This window comes from Castor canadensis, chromosome 8 (genome assembly GCF_047511655.1).
Source record: "Castor canadensis chromosome 8, mCasCan1.hap1v2, whole genome shotgun sequence".
NCBI lineage: Eukaryota > Metazoa > Chordata > Mammalia > Rodentia > Castoridae > Castor > Castor canadensis.
In genome coordinates this window covers 98807509-98825629 of record NC_133393.1, presented here as the reverse complement: position 1 = coordinate 98825629, position 18121 = coordinate 98807509, and the positions used below count along the sequence as shown (strand labels likewise).

General features: G+C 48.6%; 3 protein-coding genes across 7 annotated transcripts; 2 read left to right on the top strand and 1 right to left on the bottom strand.

Annotated features, from left to right (window-relative positions):
- Positions 1-1120: 1120 nt before the first annotated feature.
- On the bottom strand, positions 1121-9096 carry Eef1akmt3 (EEF1A lysine methyltransferase 3). Of its 2 annotated transcripts, none has more exons than XM_074083782.1 (3): positions 8383-9096; positions 7255-7311; positions 1121-1512 (listed from the first exon to the last, which is right to left on the bottom strand). In XM_074083782.1, the coding sequence occupies exons 1-3, from the start codon at positions 8609-8611 to the stop codon at positions 1121-1123; spliced, it is 678 nt and encodes a 225-aa protein (XP_073939883.1). In that variant the 5' UTR covers positions 8612-9096. The 2 variants fall into 2 exon arrangements, with proteins under 2 accessions (XP_073939883.1, XP_020019003.2); XM_020163414.2 differs by lacking the exon at positions 8383-9096 and adding an exon at positions 7419-7766 and having other exon boundaries at positions 7200-7311.
- Mettl1 (methyltransferase 1, tRNA methylguanosine) lies at positions 7767-11612 on the top strand. 3 transcript variants are annotated; one of them, XM_074083779.1, is made up of 7 exons: positions 8167-8302; positions 8924-9013; positions 9195-9358; positions 10326-10510; positions 10603-10716; positions 10862-10963; positions 11102-11612. In XM_074083779.1, the coding sequence occupies exons 3-7, from the start codon at positions 9214-9216 to the stop codon at positions 11255-11257; spliced, it is 702 nt and encodes a 233-aa protein (XP_073939880.1). In that variant the 5' UTR covers positions 8167-8302; positions 8924-9013; positions 9195-9213; the 3' UTR covers positions 11258-11612. The 3 variants fall into 3 exon arrangements, with proteins under 3 accessions (XP_020018775.1, XP_073939878.1, XP_073939880.1); XM_020163186.2 differs by lacking the exon at positions 8924-9013 and having other exon boundaries at positions 7767-8302; XM_074083777.1 differs by lacking the exon at positions 8924-9013 and having other exon boundaries at positions 7767-8397.
- Positions 11613-12292: 680 nt separating this feature from the next.
- Positions 12293-17903, top strand: Cyp27b1 (cytochrome P450 family 27 subfamily B member 1). Of its 2 annotated transcripts, none has more exons than XM_020163220.2 (9): positions 12293-12918; positions 13476-13666; positions 14170-14372; positions 14458-14658; positions 14745-14917; positions 15126-15298; positions 15478-15556; positions 15905-16102; positions 16637-17903. In XM_020163220.2, the coding sequence occupies exons 1-9, from the start codon at positions 12724-12726 to the stop codon at positions 16748-16750; spliced, it is 1527 nt and encodes a 508-aa protein (XP_020018809.2). In that variant the 5' UTR covers positions 12293-12723; the 3' UTR covers positions 16751-17903. The 2 variants fall into 2 exon arrangements, with proteins under 2 accessions (XP_020018809.2, XP_073939872.1); XM_074083771.1 differs by lacking the exon at positions 12293-12918 and adding an exon at positions 13002-13375.
- Positions 17904-18121: the final 218 nt, after the last annotated feature.

Sequence of the window (18121 nt, the reverse complement as noted above, 5' to 3'; positions counted from 1 at the left end):
TTTGACAGGTGGCAATAGCCCTTCCAGGCAGAGAGTCAAAGAATGGAATAGGTCAGGAAACCTTTGTGTCAGCTTAGGGAACAAACTGCACATCTTTTGTAATCTGGCTAGAGGTCCAATACATGCAGGAAAGAAGTAGGAAGTGATACAGAAAGGTAATTTGGGATCACATAGAAATAAGTTGAATGCCAAGCAGTTTATGCTTGCATCTCTTGCTTCTGAGCAGTAAGTAAGTAAAGAGCCCTAACCAGAGCTGATGCAGTGGGAAGAGACAAGTGAGGGCAAAACAAGTTAGGAAGGAAAGACTAATGGAGCTTGGAGAGAAAAAACAAAGATCAGAAGAACCTAGCACTAAACTCAGTGTTCTTCACAGCATGATGTTTTGTGATCAGGGCTTCAACTTTGAAAAGGATAAATGTCTGATTATGTAGCTCAGAGGTAGAGCTCTTGCCTACCTCTGCACATGTGAGGTCCTCCTGGGTTCATCCCTAGCACCAGAAGAAGGAGAAGGAGGAGAAGAAAAAACTGCTACTTTCCAAAGGACAGCTCTGCTACCTATTCCTAGCTTCGGGACTGGGAGGACTTGACCCCGTCATAGCCATGGTTCTTCCAGACTCTTATCCCTGAGAACAAGAAAACAGGTGATCTGAGGCTTCTTCCTTCTCAGCTCCCTGGCAAAAGCTGCATTCTTTGGATGCAGAAGAGATCAATAATGCTCATTTTCCCTTTAAAAAAATTCCATAGAGTTTTTCAAAGTTGTTTCTGTATAAAGAAACAACATTACAAATGGAATTGCTCTGAGACAATCTCTGTAACCACTGCTGTTATACCCATTAACTTCCCTTACCCCTAAACACCCTGAATGCCTGCCCATTCTCCTCCTATGAAAATAAGAGCTGGGACTCTTCTTTGTGCTCTAATACCTGTATTTTTAGAGCTCTCTAGGATTCTTAACAAATAGGTGCCTTCCTGCATCTGCCCAAGGGTATCTGGGGGAACAAAGATGGAAAGAGGAAAGAGAGTTCAGGGAAATACATCCTGTTGGTCCTTTTGGAGATAAGGCTTTGGAGCTTTGCAGTTCCTTCATTGGGATAAGGGGTTGAAAACAGAAGGGGTAACATCAAGCAGGTCTCGCTTCCCTGTGTCTGGCCCTATAGATGTTGACATTCTCATCCTCATTCCGCTGGGCCAACTCCAGTTGGAAGTGCTGGGGCAGGAGATGTTGAAAGAAGCTCTCTGTTCCATGCTCCTTTCTCATCTTAGAGGCCAGATAGATGGTGCCATGGGGCCCGCACAGGTGTTGGAGAGTTCCCAGCAGCAGTGGGAAGGTGGGCTCCAGGTACACGATATCTGACCCCAGCACCAAGTCATAGTTTCCAGGGAAGACATGTTGGTCAATCCCCCAGGACAAGGCGCAGACCTGGGCCCGGCCTCCAGCTGGCACATTAGCGTGGACGTTGCCCTGGATCTGTTCTAGAGCCAGAGGAAGGTCAGTGATGGTAACATCCCCCCCTGAGGGAGAGCACAAGGAGGAGAAACGCAAGTCAGAGGGACCAACCAAGGGCTCTTGGCTCCTGCCTGGAAGGTTCAGAGACCTCAAGGCCTAAAGGTCAATGTCCTGAAAGCCCAAAGTCCACACTTTGACTTGAAGTTGTCCTAACCTCCTAACCACCCACTGCCATCCTCATTACTCCACATTCTACAACATCAACATTCTCCCTGAGCTAATCTTCAACTACTCTGCCCAATACACAACAATCAGATGTTAGCAGAAGCCTGGGCAAGACTAAGCTGGAGATGGGCTGTGTACCCACACCCGACACAAATCTGCCTTCAGAAGCCTGGAAGGTTTCCCAGAAGATGTGACATCGGCTGAGCCCTAAAGGCCAGGAGGAGTTAGTCAAGTGGGGCTTTCTGAGCAGAGAATACTGAGTACGAAGGCCTGGCAAGGATAGAGTATGAAGTATTCAAGGAAGGCTGTATCCTAGAGGATGTGGGAATGGGGAGATAAGTGTCAAAGCATGAAACAAGACGATTATGACATGGGAAAGAAATCCAGCTTTTAGAAGGAAGAGGATCATTTTTAAGAGTAGAAGCAGGCATAGGATGATCAGATTAGCATTTCAGAAAGCATCATTCATGCAATAAATATATGTAATGAGCACCTACTAAGTGCTAGGGATACACTGATGAGCAAAACAAAATCTCAACTTCGAGTTTCATTCTAGAGTAGCATACTGGGTACTGCAAAGAAACTAATCATAATCATGATGAATACAATAGAAAGAGAAACAGGAAGTACTAATAATTCATTCATTCATTCATTTTTGTCACGTGCCTATGCCAGGAACTGAGAAAACAGCAGTGAGATAAAAATCTCCCCCATGGAGCTTCCAGGATGGTGGCAAGAGCCACGTGTGGTGGCACACCTATAATCTCAACACTTAGGAGGTGGCAGCAGTAGAATCTTGAGTTGGAGACCAGCCCGGGCTACATAGCTTGATCCTGTCTCAAAAAAAAAAAAATTGTGACAAGAAACAAATGTTAACAAAATAAATGAATTAAAACATACCATACATCAAATGATAACATATACTATGGTGAAGCATGAAACAATGAAGGAAATATGAATTGCTTGAGGGGCAGGGTAGGGAAATTAATTTTTTTTTTTTTTGGCAGAACTGGGGATTGAACTCAGGTCCTTGTACTTGCTAGGCAAGTGCTTTACCTCTTGAGCTATGCCCAAGTCCTCTTGCTTTTAGTTTGTTGTTCAGATAGGGTCTTGTTTTGCCTGAGCCAGCCTACATCTCCTGAATAGCTAGGATTACAGTATTGCACCACCACACAGGAACATAATTTTAAATTGGATAATCAGGGAAAAGCTTCACTAAGCAGATTATATCTGGGCAAAGACCTAAAGGCAGCAATGGAACAAACCACATGACTCTCTCAGGGTGAAGTCTACGAAACAACAGACCAGCAAACAAAGATCTCGAGGTAGGACTGTACCTGACAGGTGTGAGAAACAGCAGGAAGACCAGTGGCTAGGGCAGAGTGAGTGAGAGAAATAATAATAGGAACAGTATCATAAGCAGGACCTTGTAAGGAGACTGGAAAATCTGGCTTGTAGTCTATGTGATGTGGGAAGCCATGGAAAAAATTTAAATGGAAGAATTGCATACAATGACTTAAGAGAAGCACTTTGCTGCAATTAGAAAAGACTGCAGAAGGGCAGGGTCAGAAACAAAGAGACTAATTGGGAGGTAGCTGCAATGACTCAGAGGAGAGATGTCAGTTTGAACCAAAGTAGTAGCAATGACCAAGAAGTGATCAGATGTTGAGGGAGGGAGGGAAGAGAGCAGGAGAGAAGGGAGGAAGGAGGAGGGGAGGGAAGACCCAATTATAGTTCATTTAAATGAGGAGGGCTACAAGAGGAGCAGGCTTTGAAAGAGGATCCCGATTTCATTTCTGGACACACTAAGTTTGAGATGCCCATCAGACAACTACATGAAGATAGGAAGTAGGCATTGCACTATGCAAACAAGTCTTGAAATAGAAATGGGAGAATCACATCTATCAGCATGAAAAGGACATACCAACCTACAGAGTAATGGACTGCTCAGGAGGGAGTGTAGACAGAAGAAAGAAAGGGTCAGAGAGCTACTCCTGAGCTCTGAGGCTCTCAAATATTCAGTTGTGAAGATGAAAAGGAATCAACAAAGACAATGGAAAAGTGTGCCAGTAAGGTAGGCAGAAACCAATAGTGTGTTACCCCAGAAAGCTCATAATCTTAACTAGAAAGGGGACATGGTGGAATGGAAGTCTAACTAGAATGGATTGAGAAAAAAAATGAGAGAAACTAGAGGCAGTGGACTTTAACTTTTTGAGTTTTCTTTTAAAGGAGAACAGAGAAAATGGCTAGGAACTAGATGAAGAAATAGGATCAGAGATTTTTTTCCTGAGATTGGAGGAATTAAAGCATATTCATGCACATGTAATGAGTGTGTCTGTGTGTGTGTGTGTGTGTGTGTGGAGAGAGACAGACAGACAAGAGGGAGGTGCTTGAATTGTGTGTGTGTGTGTGTGTGTGTGTGTGTGTAGTGCTGAGGCCTGAACTCAGGGCTTCATACTTGCTAGGCAGGTGCTCTACCACTTGAGCCACTCCACCAGCCCTTTTTTGTGTTGGAATATTTTCAAGATAGGGTCTCTCAAATGTTAATCCCCCTATCTCTACCTCTCGAGTAGCTAGGATTACAGGCATAAGCCACAAGTGTCCATCTGAACAGTGTCTTTGAACAGGTGGGAAGGCTTGGGATCTTGTGACAGTGGAGAGTTTGACCATCACTAGTTTGTCTATCCATGATAACAAGATAGAGGCAGTGCATACAGACAGTTAGGTTAGATGTAATAGGAACATGTGAACGGACATTTTCTGAGAAAATGGAACCAATAAGAAAATAGGAAACAAAGTAATCAAGTGAGATTACTGAGAGCAGAGGAGGCATCATATATTTGAAGAACAAGAAGGTGCTGAGGGTGTGGCTCAAGTGGTAGAACACTTACTTAGCAAGTGTGAGGTCCTGAGTTCAAATTGCAGTGACACGTTTAGGAGAGTGGAAGAATAAACAGATAAGGGAATTGTAATAGGCTAGTTGGGTGGTACTTAGAACCCACCTGACCTCAGTGATACTAACTTTAAAATGAGACCAGTTAGTATAGCTGTGTATGTACTAGGAGGGCCTAAGCCAGACTAGGATGGGAGTATCAAAGAAGCTTTGGAAGTAATATTTGAGCTGAGAATGAAGACTGCATATGTGTTAACCATGTGGTAACAGGGTTTCAAACAGAAAGTGCAAAGGAAGTCCCTAAGGAAGGGAAGATCAAAGTGAGTTTGACAGAAGGGTAGTAAGTAGCACAAAAAGGACAGGAGGGAGAGAGGCACAGAAAGAGGCTGGAGAGGGAGGCAGGGCATTGGCCGCCATGCTAAAGATGTTGGCTCTACTATAAAAACAATAAGAAGCCATTGACTGGGCGTGGTGACTCATGCCTGTAATCCTAGCTACTTGGGAGGCTGAGATCAGGACCACCGCAGTTTGAGGCCAGCCTTGGCAAATAGCTCACAAGACCTCCATCTCCAAAATAACCAGAGTAAAATGAATTGGAAGTGTGGCCCCAAGTGGTAGAGTGCCAGCTTTGCAAGTGTGAAGCCCTGAGTTCAAAACCACAGTCCTACCAAAAAATCCCCCAAAAAACAAAAACAAAAGCAAAACAAAAATAGGAAGCCATCGAAAGATTTGAGTAGAAGTGGGGTGTGATTATAGATGCATTCTGAAAAGGTCATTCTGACTACTGAGCGAGTGGGCAGAGGTCTAGGCCAGGGCAAGGAGTCAAAGCAGGAAGACCAGCAGTTTAACTAATTATCACAGTCCAAGCAACTGGGTGCTGGCTTAGGCTGGGGAGCTGTCAGTGGAGATGGAAAAAGGAGAAAATTCAAGAGATCTTTAGGAGATAAAATCAATAGGAATATTGGGTGAGAAACAGGGAAATGTCAAAGGTGAAGTCTAGGTTTCCCATTGGGTAGATGGTGGTTTGATTCACCAAGATGGGGAGGTCTGAGGGAGAAACAGGTTTGGTGGGAGACAACGACAAGATATAGTTTGGGAATGTTAAACTTCCCCTTGGGGAAGCATGAAGACTCATAAAAATTCAGGCCAAAAATGGTAGTAGCCTAAACTAAACGTGTAGAAAGAAGAGTAGATAATTGTGGAAGTGCTAAGGCCATATGAGGACAGGATGATTTCTGGGACGTGAAGAGAGAAGGCAAGAAATTTACACCCAGACTTCTGACTTAGAAACTCAACAGGGGACAAAGGAGATGCAGCCAGTTTGGGAACGAGTGAGGATGAGTGTTCTCATTCATATACATGCCTTTTCTCCCCTTGTAATATAACTAGCTGATGCTCATTCTCCCATCCTTCATGGAAAAGTTGCTGTTTGCACTCTATCCTTTCTTCATGAGTCTCTGTGTTCACCCAGTTCATCTCCTTCTTGCCTGACAGAGCTTCGCCTTGCTGGATTCCCAAGGGGTCAAGGTAGACATGGCCCAAGCATACCCACTGGTTCTACATCATAGTACTGTACCATAGCATCTTCCTCCATTTTCCCTACCAGACCACAAGCTTCTTAGGGAGAGGAAGTACTTTTTGTTCAAATCCCACATGCCTAGCATGACTCTTGGCACATAGAGGACTTGGAATACATGTTGACTGAATGAATAGATGACCGCATGCCTGTGGAAAGACTTCCCTTAATGTCGCCTAGTTCTGTCCCTGTGAACAAGGACCTGCTTGTTTACAAGACTTCTTAAGTGTTTTTAGGAGTTTTTTTGTTCTTTCTTTTTTTGTTGTTGTTAATAGTGTTTATAAATGAGTGTTTTCAGTGTGGGGCTTGGTCTGCCCCTTATATTTATAAATTAAGGACCTTTTTAGTTTCTGAGTCTTTATGAAACTAAAGCATAATTTTGCTACCCTTTCTTTCCCAAGTCTGTTGAGGTGCTTAATTACTATCCCCACTTCCCAAAAGGCACAATGTAACCCACCAAAACTTTTACCTTTATTTATCCTAGCAATAAAAACCTAAAGGATCTAGCTGGGTATAGTGGTACACAGCTGTAATCCCAGCACTTGGGAATTGGAGGCAGGAGGATTTCGAATTTTGAGTTCAAGGCCATTCTGGGCTACATAATGAGGTTCTATCAAAAAGAAAAAAAAAAAAACGCCTAACATATATTCAACGAAGTTATAAAAGCATTCACGAGTCTTAGTATCAGCAGGTTGCTCCCTGTACAGGATACCCACTATATGCATTTTTGGCAGAAGACCATGCCCAATCCAAAGGGGATTTTAAATGACAGGATTCTCGGTGAACTCACAGAAGAGCAAAAAGATAGAAGCAACTCCCTTTTACAAGCCCTGCCTGATTTTTATTTCCTGTCCCCAAATCAACCATCCTGGGAGTTTTGAAAGCCAATTAGCGCTGAATGCTATACAGAAAATTGGGGAAGGGGAATGTTTGTTAAAAGAAAGGAACTAGGCTGAGCTTGAAGCACTCCCCTCTCCCAGGAATCCACGTAGTTACAATTTCGCCACACTCCCACTCCCTCTCCCTCACCCCTCCCGCCGCAATGCCAGCTCACGCACCCTGCAGCGCTGCCAAGATTCCCACGATGCCCGTCCCCGCGCCCAGTTCGATCACCTTCTTGCCTCGAAAATCCACATTTTGACTCTCGAAATAGTTGCACAGACTTACAGCCTATGGGGGGGAGGGGAAGAAAGACTGACGTGGCTTCCATATGGGAGAGGCGGGGTTAGGCGTCTAGACCTCCCAGGGACCCTCATCCCAAGTAGCCCATTCCTCACCGCATCCCATACGCTTGCCGCCACCCCGAGACGGGACCCAAAGTTCTGCGTGATGCTTAGCTCGTGCCCACAGAAGCAGAACCGGCTCTTTTCCGAGTAAGAGTCGGTGAAGAGCCCGACTTCCCGAGGGAACACCGATTCTAACTCTGATTCAGGATCCGGGCAGGAGTTCGCCATCCCGCGCGAGAGCGTGCCCGGGCACCACGGCCAGTGGTCGGATCTCGGGTCTGTGGCGGGTTATAGGTTGGGGGCTGCTGGCCGTCTCCGCTTCCCCGTGGCACTGAGCCCCGCCTTCCCGAGTTTCCCCTCCTTCCTCTAGTTGGACTTCCTGGAGGGGCTGTCCCCCTGCCCTGTCACACACCCGACAAGACCCACGTAGGACCTTACAGAACAGACACCGCAGACTTGGCTTGAGACCAGGGGAGAGAGGAACGATGCTGGATTCCACTATAGAAGGTGGGGGCCCCCAAGTCCCTCTCATCTGTGGGGCGCACAGGTGCCTACAACTAACGTGATAACCCAGAGCAGGCAAAAAAAGCTAAGGGAAGAGGCTGGGTGCCTGGGTCGAGCCTTGCCAGCCCAGTGACACACAGACCATGCTGAGGGTCCCTGCTGCATTCTCCGCCTGCGGTCCTCCGTGACCAAACGCGCAGAAGTTGCTCCTGGGCCCTTAAGAGGCGGTACCTACGCGCAGCTTGGAGATGCGTCATTATCGTGCGCCGCGCGCCTTCGTTTCCACGTGGGTCCGGTGGAAACCCGGGGTCTGGCATCATGGCGGGAGCCGAGGCTGGCAACGAGGCGGGAGCCGAGGCCCAGCAGCCTCAGAAGCGCTACTACCGGCAACGCGCCCACTCCAACCCCATGGCAGACCACACGCTGCGCTAGTGAGCGAGCCGGGCACGGGAAGGGAAAGGAGCCTGGGACAGCAATTGTGCTGGGACCGGAGGGAGGACTTGGTACCCACGGGAGGCTTGGCAGGGTAACGTCAGCTTGGGGTGGGTCTGGGAGATTCGGCAGAGGGCGGAGTTGGCCAGTTGGGAGGGGGCGTAGTGTTCTAGCCTAAGACTTGGTAGCAGTTCCAAATCTGGGAAGAGAAAGAAATTATTACTGAAACTAGAGTGAAGAGGCAGGTTGTCATTCCCATCTTTTGATTTTGTTTGTTGGATTTCATAAAAAGAGAAACGTATACCCATTGCTGCCCACTCCTTACTCCATCCTTCTCCCACAAAATACCAAAGCAAAATAGGATCCCAGCTGGGCACCTGTGGCTCACACCTGTAATCCTAGCTACTTGGGAGGCTGAGATCAGGAGGATCGATGTTCTAGGCCAGCAGGGGCAAATAGTTCTGGAGACCCCATCTCAAATGATCAGAGCAAAATGAACTGGAAGTGTGGCTCAACTGGTTGAGCACCTGCTTTGCAAGGGCAAAACCCTGAGTTAAAAACCCCAGTCCCAATAAAACAAAAACCAAAAAAACCCAAAAAAACAAAAAACTATGCCTTAGGCAACCAGTCTCTGGAAGAAAGGGTACTTGTACCCCAAAAAGAAGAGCTTCCCGCTAAGATCACATTAACTCCAAAGTGGAGATTGGCAGGTCAGTAATCATGGGCCTTATGATGGACCTGTGACTCACACTGGTCCTAAAGGCCACAGGGCCCACTGTTACCCATCTGCTTCCCACCCTCACCCACCCCCCACCCACCCACACACAAACAATAGCAATTCTGCAGTGTATGACCAACCTTTTCACATTTCTCATGTCTTCTCTCCAATAGCCCTGTGAAGCCAGAGGAGATGGACTGGTCTGAGCTATACCCTGAGTTCTTCGCTCCACTCACTCAAAATCAAAGCCATGATGGCCCAAAGAATAAGAAAGAAAAGCGATCTGAAGCCCAAGTGGAGTTTGCAGACATAGGCTGTGGCTATGGTGGCCTGTTAGGTAACACTCTGGCCCTTTCTCTGGGGCAAAGAGAGGCCTAGGTTCTGCCACCTCAGCAGGTTCAGTGGGGGCCATAGTTGACCTTTCCCCTTCATGCCAGACACTGGTGACATCAGTGTGGAAAGATCCACCTTCCCTCTACTCTAGGTCTGTGGTCTTTGCCCTGGAGAAGGGAGGGGGCTGCTTCAAATGCCTTCCAGAACTTGGGTTGTTCTGTCTGGCTCTAGTCCCTACATGAGCCATTTTACCTGCCCTGTGCTGGGTCAGTGAGCTGGTCAGCACAAGCATCAGAGATTAGCCACTGTAGCCAGTGATCCTGAACTGTCTTCTCAGGGATTCCACCACCTCCCCTCTCCTGCCTCCTCCCTTACCAGAACACATTCTTTCTGCTCTACTGTCATGTTTTTGGGTTCCTCTGTATTGTCTGTGTTGTTCCAGGCATGTATACCAAGCTACTTCCCTAGATTTAGATCTTCCCATACAGCCTGACAGGCACTTACAGGCAGAAAATCTTGGTTCGAATTCCAGCTTTCTTCCTTTTTAGTTCTATGATCTCAAGCACTTTTTTTTTAATGGTACTGGGATCTGAATTCATGGCTTCATGCAGGCACTCTACCACTTGAACCACACCCCCCAATCCTCTTGAGCATTTCTGACTTTCAGTTTCCTCATCTTCACAGTCTACTTCAGAGTGTGATAAGGAGTAAATGAGACTATGTGTGTAATCACTGTGAAAGTTCTAAAGCAGTTGAAAATTGTACATGTAGGTCTCAGCCCTTCCTTTCTAGTCCTAATGACAATTTTTCTACCTTTCCTGCCTCTTCTCCAGCAGGGAACTATCCATATAGATACCTCTGATCCTAATTCTGGCTTTGGTAGTTACAAATTGAGGCTTTCTTTCCTGTGTTGACCATTTGGGCTTCCTGCAAGTATGTGATTGATATCCCATTGCTATTTCTGTGTCCAGTGGCATTGTCACCACTGTTCCCAGACACCCTGATTCTGGGTCTTGAGATTCGGGTGAAGGTCTCAGACTATGTTCAAGACCGGATTCGGGCCCTACGTGCAGCTCCTGGAGGTGGCTTCCAGAATATCGCCTGTCTCCGTAGTAATGCCATGAAGCACCTTCCTAACTTCTTCCGCAAGGGCCAGGTGGGAAGCAGCCCTGGTGGGAAAGGTTGGTAAGCAGGTATAACATGAAGGTCAGGCACTCACAATCCTGTTGGTACATGTCTGTCTCACAGCTGACAAAGATGTTCTTCCTCTTCCCTGACCCACATTTCAAGCGGACAAAGCACAAGTGGCGAATCATCAGTCCTACACTGCTGGCAGAATATGCCTACGTGCTGAGAGTTGGGGTGAGTTGGTGAGGATAGGTTGGTTGGCCTACCCTGGGCCCTTCACTAAGGATTGATTGGTGGTGCATTTAGGCACTTACACCATCACTCTCATCATCTTGCTGAGTTGAGTGCAGCTCTGCCCAGGGTGATTTTACCTATGCAGGGGCTGCTATATACCATAACTGATGTGCTGGAGCTACACCAGTGGATGTGCACCCATTTCGAAGGGCACCCCCTTTTTGAGCGTGTGCCTCTGGAGGAGCTGGTAAGTAAAAGGTTTAGGGAAAATTGCAGAGATCCTGAACTCTCTGAACCCAGCTTAGGACAAAAGGATGGGGTGGGGGTCTAGGGGCTCAGGACCATTTGAAAGGTGGGCAAGAACATGCTGGATCCTTTCTTCTAGAGTGAAGACCCCATTGTGGGACATCTAGGCACCTCCACTGAGGAAGGAAAGAAAGTTCTACGCAATGGAGGAAAGAATTTCCCAGCCATCTTTAGAAGAATACAGGATCCCACCCTCCAGGCAGTGACCCCCGATCCTACCCTGCCTGGTCACTGACTACTTACCTTACCTTAGCTGGATCCCATCTTCCAGGGACTAGAAAGATCAAGCCCCCTGGGCCCTCCCAGCTGAGACTGGTGAGGCTGGGAGGACGTGATCTCTCATCAAAAAGTTGGGGGTGCTGACTGTGTCACACCTGCCCCTTGCTTCCCTCGACCTCTTGCCTTTCCACTGCCAGCAAAAAGCAAAAGAAGCTGACTGGGAAGGTTAAAGGACCTTGGACCAGAGGGGGCCTTTGGAAGGGGGTGGGGTCTTGTTCTCCCTTAATACTCCCTTCTCCTTGTTGGGTCTCTCAGCTGAAGTGAGGAATGCAATACTCTACCATCTAAACTGTCTGCTCGGCTCAAATTACTGTCCACTTGTGTTTACTTTGCAGTCCTGGGGATAATGTGTGTGCACGCACGTGCCCGTGATGCTGTTTCTTAGAAAAGGCTGGGGTGTATATCACGTGCCTCCTCCCATCCTCTCCTGCCTAAGACTTGCCTGGGCAATCTGTGCTCCTTTAATTATTGCTGTATGTGGAGTGTCCCTACAAGGTGAGGGAGCGGAGACTCTCTCTTTTTTCCATGTTGCCCTTTGATTCCAAAACTTCAGAACTGACATACTGGCACAGGGCCTGATATGGGTGGGAAGGGTAGTGAGGAGTGAGGAGCAGGGAGCTAAACTGGAAGATTCTGAAACTCAGAGGAGACGGAGTAAACTAGGACTTCAGAGCATGCACTTAGCCCCTCGTCCATCCAATGGCCCAGAGAAAATCTCCAAACTTCTGTTTTGCAAAAAGTTCCTTCACTTCTGTTCCTCAGGCCCCAAATCTCATGGCTGGAAGTTGGGGGCTTGTTGACCTAATAAACCCCCTTCCCCAAGAACCAAAGATAACAGTGTCTGCCGCTATTTTTAACTCACTGTCATCTGCCCTGTATTAACATGTTAGGTACAGAAGGACAGGGAGATATAGTTAGTGCCAGAAAATTCTGCTCACAGAGACAGTGATGCTCAATGAGCCAAGAAAGTAGGGATAATTACAAATGTACCTCTTCCTGGATTCCTGGAGGAGTTGGAGGATGGGGAATCCTGGCTCCCTGGTTGAAGTGGTGGGGAAAGGAGGGATTGACCCCTGTAATTCATATCAAGTAGTCTGTCCCAGAAAGAGACCTTTGGGCTGCCAGACCAGGGCACTAGCCCAGGAGTAGAAACAGATTTTATTTGTCCTGTCTCTCGACACCCACCCCACCCCCACCAAGGTCATTAGGCAACTTGAGTCCCAAAGGACCCAGAGTCAGCCCCAGTCCCGCCTACAGTTTCTGGGTGCTGACCACTGAGGACCACTCAAGAAAGGGGATTGGCTGAGGAGCTTGAAGAGGAGGCATAGGCACCTCCCCTATCAAGGGTTAAATAGGGGTTCAGGAAAGTAGGCAAGATGCTCTGGAGAAACGCTCTGTTTCCCAGGCTTCCTGAAGGGAACCATGACCCAGACCCTCAAGCTGGCCTCCAGAGTGTTCCATCGAATTCGCTGGCCTCAGGAGCTGGGCGCTTCACAGGATTCCCGAGGCTCCAACTCAGCACCCAAGAGTTTGGCAGACATCCCAGGACCCTCCGTGCCTAGTTTCCTGGCTGAACTTTTCTGCAAAGGGGGGCTATCCAGGCTACACGAGCTGCAGGTAGGAGGAGAACTAAGAGCTGGGGGAACTGGCTCTCAGAGCCAGAAAGGGCAGATTAGTGCAGAATGCAAGAGGTAGTACCAGTGAGAATTTTGGAAAAGGCACGTTGGGACCAGGGGAGGTGGCGCAATTGCTCGGAGGCCATCCCAACACCCAGTTCCGTTCTGACGTCTGGAGATCCCGGAGGTCCAGGACAAGTGCGCGGGAGGAGGAAGCGCATGATAACCTCCGTGCAGTTTGGCTTAAAGCTAAGCACTGCTTTGATTTACTGGGACACGTCCTGAGTTGGACAGCCCAGGTGGAGGACCTTTAGTGATAGCTCTGCCTAGGCTCGACCCAGATAACCAAAGAGAAGTCCTGAATGTTTTATGCAGTTTCTCGTTTTGCTTGTCACACTCAAACTTTGATGGGATGGAAAAAAGACGAGTTTGCAGCATCAGGGCCATACACTAGACAGGTACTCTAAAAGCTTCCCCTTCCCCAGTCTAGCCATTGGCACAAGCCAAGCTGAAATCCTCTGACCAGGTGTCTAAAGTCCGCTGTGTGGATTCTCACAGGTGCAGGGCGCTGCGCGCTTCGGCCCGGTGTGGTTGGCCAGCTTCGGGACGGTACGCACCGTGTATGTGTCTGCCCCTGCACTCATCGAGCAGGTGTTGCGACAGGAGGGGCCTCTACCGGAACGCTGCAGCTTCTCGTCCTGGGCGGAGCACCGTCGCCGCCACCAGTGGCCTTGCGGACTACTCACCGCGTGAGTCTTCTCTGCCCCAAAAGTTCATATCCACGGCAATCTACCCCGTGGCTTGGAGGGACGTCGGCAGTCTCTCCCAGTCTTCTTTGGCATCTCCGCGTTCTCCAGTCCGTTCCATTCAAACTCGGGTTGAGCCCCGCCCTCGCCCCCTACCCACCTCCTTATCCTTTGAGACCACAACCCTGGGAACCCCAGGAAACCCGCGGAATAGGCACAAGTACCAGCACTCGAATGGAATTCGAATTCTCAGGTTACCCGGGAATCCAGCCCCGCCCCCCACCTCCACCCCCATCCGGGGCAGATGGAAGATGGGCGCAGGTAGGGGCACGTTTCTGTACCCGTAGGGAGCAGACACAGTGCTTCTCCTGGTCACGGCAGCCAAACGTGTTCCTTCTCCATCACAGCCAGCCCCCACGAGGCAGCTACACACACATACACACGCGCGCGCGAGTGTGCGCCCCCCTTCCCCACCTCCTGGTTGCGCTCTCTCTTCACCCCCGCAGGGAAGGCGAAGAATGGCAGAGGCTTCGCAGTCTCCTTGCCCCGCTCCTCCTCCGGCCTCAAGCGGCCAGTGGCTATACCAGGAGCCTGGACAACGTGGTCCGTGACCTTGTGCGACGGCTGAGGCACCAGCGGGGACGTGGCACCGGGCCACCGGCTCTGGTTCGGGACGTGGCGGGAGAGTTTTACAAGTTCGGACTAGAAGGTGAGTCCCAAAACAGAATTAGGGGCAGGTGTTGACTGCACCTAGCCACATCTCCCAGTGCCTAACAGCGCCCCCTCCCGGCCAGGCATAGCTGCCGTACTGCTGGGTTCGCGCCTGGGTTGCCTGGAATCTGAAGTACCTCGGGACACGGAAACCTTCATCCGCGCGGTGGGGTCTGTGTTTGTGTCCACGCTGTTGACCATGGCTATGCCCAACTGGCTGCACCGCCTTGTGCCTGGACCCTGGGCCCGCCTCTGCCGAGACTGGGACCAGATGTTTACCTTTGGTAAGGCACAGAAGTGAGGTGGCAATGGGGGGATATAAGGCTGTGTCCAGGGTTGTGAGGCATCAGGGTGCCTTCTTTTGATGCAGCCCAGCAGCACGTGGAGCGGCGTGAGGCCGAGATAGCCATGAGGAACCAGGGAAAGCCTGAGGAGGACATGTTGTCTGGGCCACACCTGACCCACTTCCTTTTCCGGGAGAAATTGCCTGTTCAGTCCATCGTGGGGAATGTGACAGAGTTGCTATTAGCTGGAGTGGACACGGTGAGGTTCTCCTTCCATTCTGTGAGCTGCTCTTACAGAGTTTAGCCTCCCCAGCTTCTGGGGCCACTTTCCTGCTTCATGGGATCCACTGTGACCACTAGATCAGTTTGGCTTAGCTCCATCTTGGCCCCACATTGCCTTGTATTCTGCGCACCTGCTTCTGGGTCCCCATTCCTAACATCTCAGGTGCTTTCACTTGTCCCTTCAGGTGGCCAACACACTCTCCTGGGCTCTATATGAACTCTCCCAGCACCCTGAAGTCCAGGTTGCACTCTACTCTGAGATCACAGCTGCTCTGGGCTCTGGCTCCTGTGCCCATCCTCAAGCCACCGCTCTGTCTCAGCTACCTCTGTTGAAGGCTGTGGTCAAGGAAGTGCTAAGGTGAGGGGGACAAAATGGGGAACTAGCAAAAATTCTGGGGGAGGGCTGGGAAGCAGATAGCAAATGAAACCAGGGAGCTAGGGAAAAGGAAAATGGTACTCCTGGCCAAAAGTTGGAGGTGATGAAAAGGAGGAGGTATAGGCCCCAGCCTCACCTCCATCTTTTGCTTTGCAACCTAGATTGTACCCTGTGGTACCTGGAAACTCCCGTGTCCCAGACAAAGACATTTGTGTGGGTGATTATATTATCCCCAAAAATGTGAGTACAGTCTATGAGCTCCTTTTGCTGAGCCATTTCTTACTATCTTTGGCCCCAGCCTGGTTCTCAGATACTCCCCAAGAGCCCTTCCAGCCCTTTAGGTTATAATGGGATAGCAGAGAAATAATTTCAAAAGTAACTCCAGAATACTTCCCCATCACCAACCAAGGTCTGCCTTTGTCCTAATCCTCTGGGCCCAAACTGACAAGACACATGGTCTTGTTAGGTAGTCCAGGTTGGCCTTGAACTCATTATCCACCTGCCTCCATCTCTCAAGTGCTGGGATTACAGGTACACACTACCATATCTGTCTACCAAACTGACAAGTTCGTGTTCCTCCCCCACCAGACGCTGGTCTCTCTATGTCATTATGCCACTTCAAGGGACCCTGCCCAGTTCCCAGAGCCAAATTCTTTTCATCCAGCTCGCTGGCTGGGGGAGGGCCCAGCCCCCCATCCATTTGCATCTCTTCCCTTTGGCTTTGGCAAACGCAGCTGCATGGGGAGACGCCTGGCAGAGCTTGAGTTGCAAATGGCTTTGGCCCAGGTAAGTGATCTAGACCTTTTACTATTCCCAGACTAGAAAGACTCAAGCCCTCTAAAACTATATGTTTTTGCCCAGCACCAGTGGCTCATGTCTAATTCTAGCTACTCAGTAGACAGAGATCAGGAGGATCGAGGTTCAAAGACAGCCCGGGAAAATAGTTTGTTAGACCCTATCTGGAAAAAACCCATCACAAAAAGGGCTGATGGAGTGGCTCAAGGTGTAGGCCCTGAATTCAAACTCCAGTACAGCAAAAAAACAAAACAAAAACAAAAAAACCCTGTGTACTTGTGTCTTCTGACAAACACAGGAGAACATAAGATCCAGCAGATGTAATCCTTGGAAATATGACAATCCCATTACAGGCCTGAAGCGAAAAAGCAAGGGTATTTGGATTATCTTTTCCCTTTCCATAATCCCTTGCCCTTATTAACCAAGAAGCCCCTTATTGGCCATTCTAATACTAACAATGCTCTTTACCAATCAGTCCTGCCATTACAGATCCCCATAATGATAGCCTTCATTTTCCTTTTCCAGATCTTGACCCATTTTGAAGTTCTGCCTGAGCCAGGTGCTCCCCCAATCAGACCCATGACCCGGACTGTCCTGGTACCTGAAAGAAGCATCAATCTACAGTTTGTGGACAGATAGTCCTGCAGAAGGACTCTCTCAAAATCGGGCTTTCCCCCAGGCATGTCTGTCTGAGCAAACTGGATAGAATGAAGCAGCCCTGACCCATGTATGAAGTATGTACTTGGCATGACTCAGTAGATCCCGAGAGAACCATGCTCTCCTACTATTCAGTACTTCTCCTCAACTCAGATGGTAATTCATCAGGCTGGGTGACCTGAGACACTGCTCTTTTGGTGTTTCCATGGTGTTCATCCATACTGCTGGCTAAGCATTTACCATGGCATGAGCTAAGAAACTGTACATCTGGTCTGCACGTGGTTGGTTCTCCCACTTAAGCATGTGAGCTGAGAGGAGGGATTAGACCTTATTTGGTTGCTTTTTTATTTTGTTTTTTTGAAAAAAGGTCTCTTTATGTAGCCCAGATTGGCCTTGAATTCTAATCCTCTTGCCTCAGCCTCCCAAATGCTAGGATTATAGGCATGTACCACCATACCCAATCCTGTTTGATTTATTTATCCTGTCCCTGCCTAGGTGACATCATACACATTTCAGACTGAATCTGAACCATGTGGCAGAAGGAACAAGCAGCATCAGCTTACCACATTCTGCCTACCACCCCTTCCCCATTTTTTTTTTCTTCCAGTACTGGGGTTTGAACTCAGAGCCTTGTGCTTGCTAGGCCAGCATTCTACCACTTGAGCCATTCCCCCAGCCCATGTGCTTCCCCCGCTCCCCCCCATCTTTGCTCCTACCAAAGTAAATCTTCCCTAGCCTGGCTTACAACTTAAAAAAAAACTCTTTGGCTCTCTGATCACTCTTACTGTTGTTTTTTGTTTGTTTGTGTTTTTTGGTTTTGTTCTGTTGGTTGTTTGTATTGTTTTTTGGTTTGGTTTTCTTTTTGAGACAGGGTCTATGTAAGTAGGCTGGCCCCAAACTTGTTGTGCAACCCAGGCTGGCCTTGAATTTGTGATCCTCTTGCCTCAGCCTCCTGAGTTCTGGGATTACAAGTGTGTACCACCAAGCCTGACTTCTAGCTACTCTTAAATGGACTTGCCCCACCACTTTGTTCCCATCCTTCCGCCTGTCCCTGCCCAGGCTTCTGTCTTTTTTTTTAATATTGAAATTGAAAAATATTCATATTTTGAAATTAAAAAAAATGTTTCATCATTGACTTTTTGGCTCACTTTTGTTTCACTCCCAGCATGATCCTGACCCCCATCTCCCACTTTGCTGTCTCAGATTCTGGGAGCGACTCCCCTAACTATGGGAGATCTGGACGCCTGGAATAGTGGTTTAAAACAAACCTAGACATGTTTCTGTCTGTAGTGAGAGCAGCCAAGTCTAGTCTGGCTCCTAGAAGAGATTAAGGGTGTGTGTATGTGTGTGTGT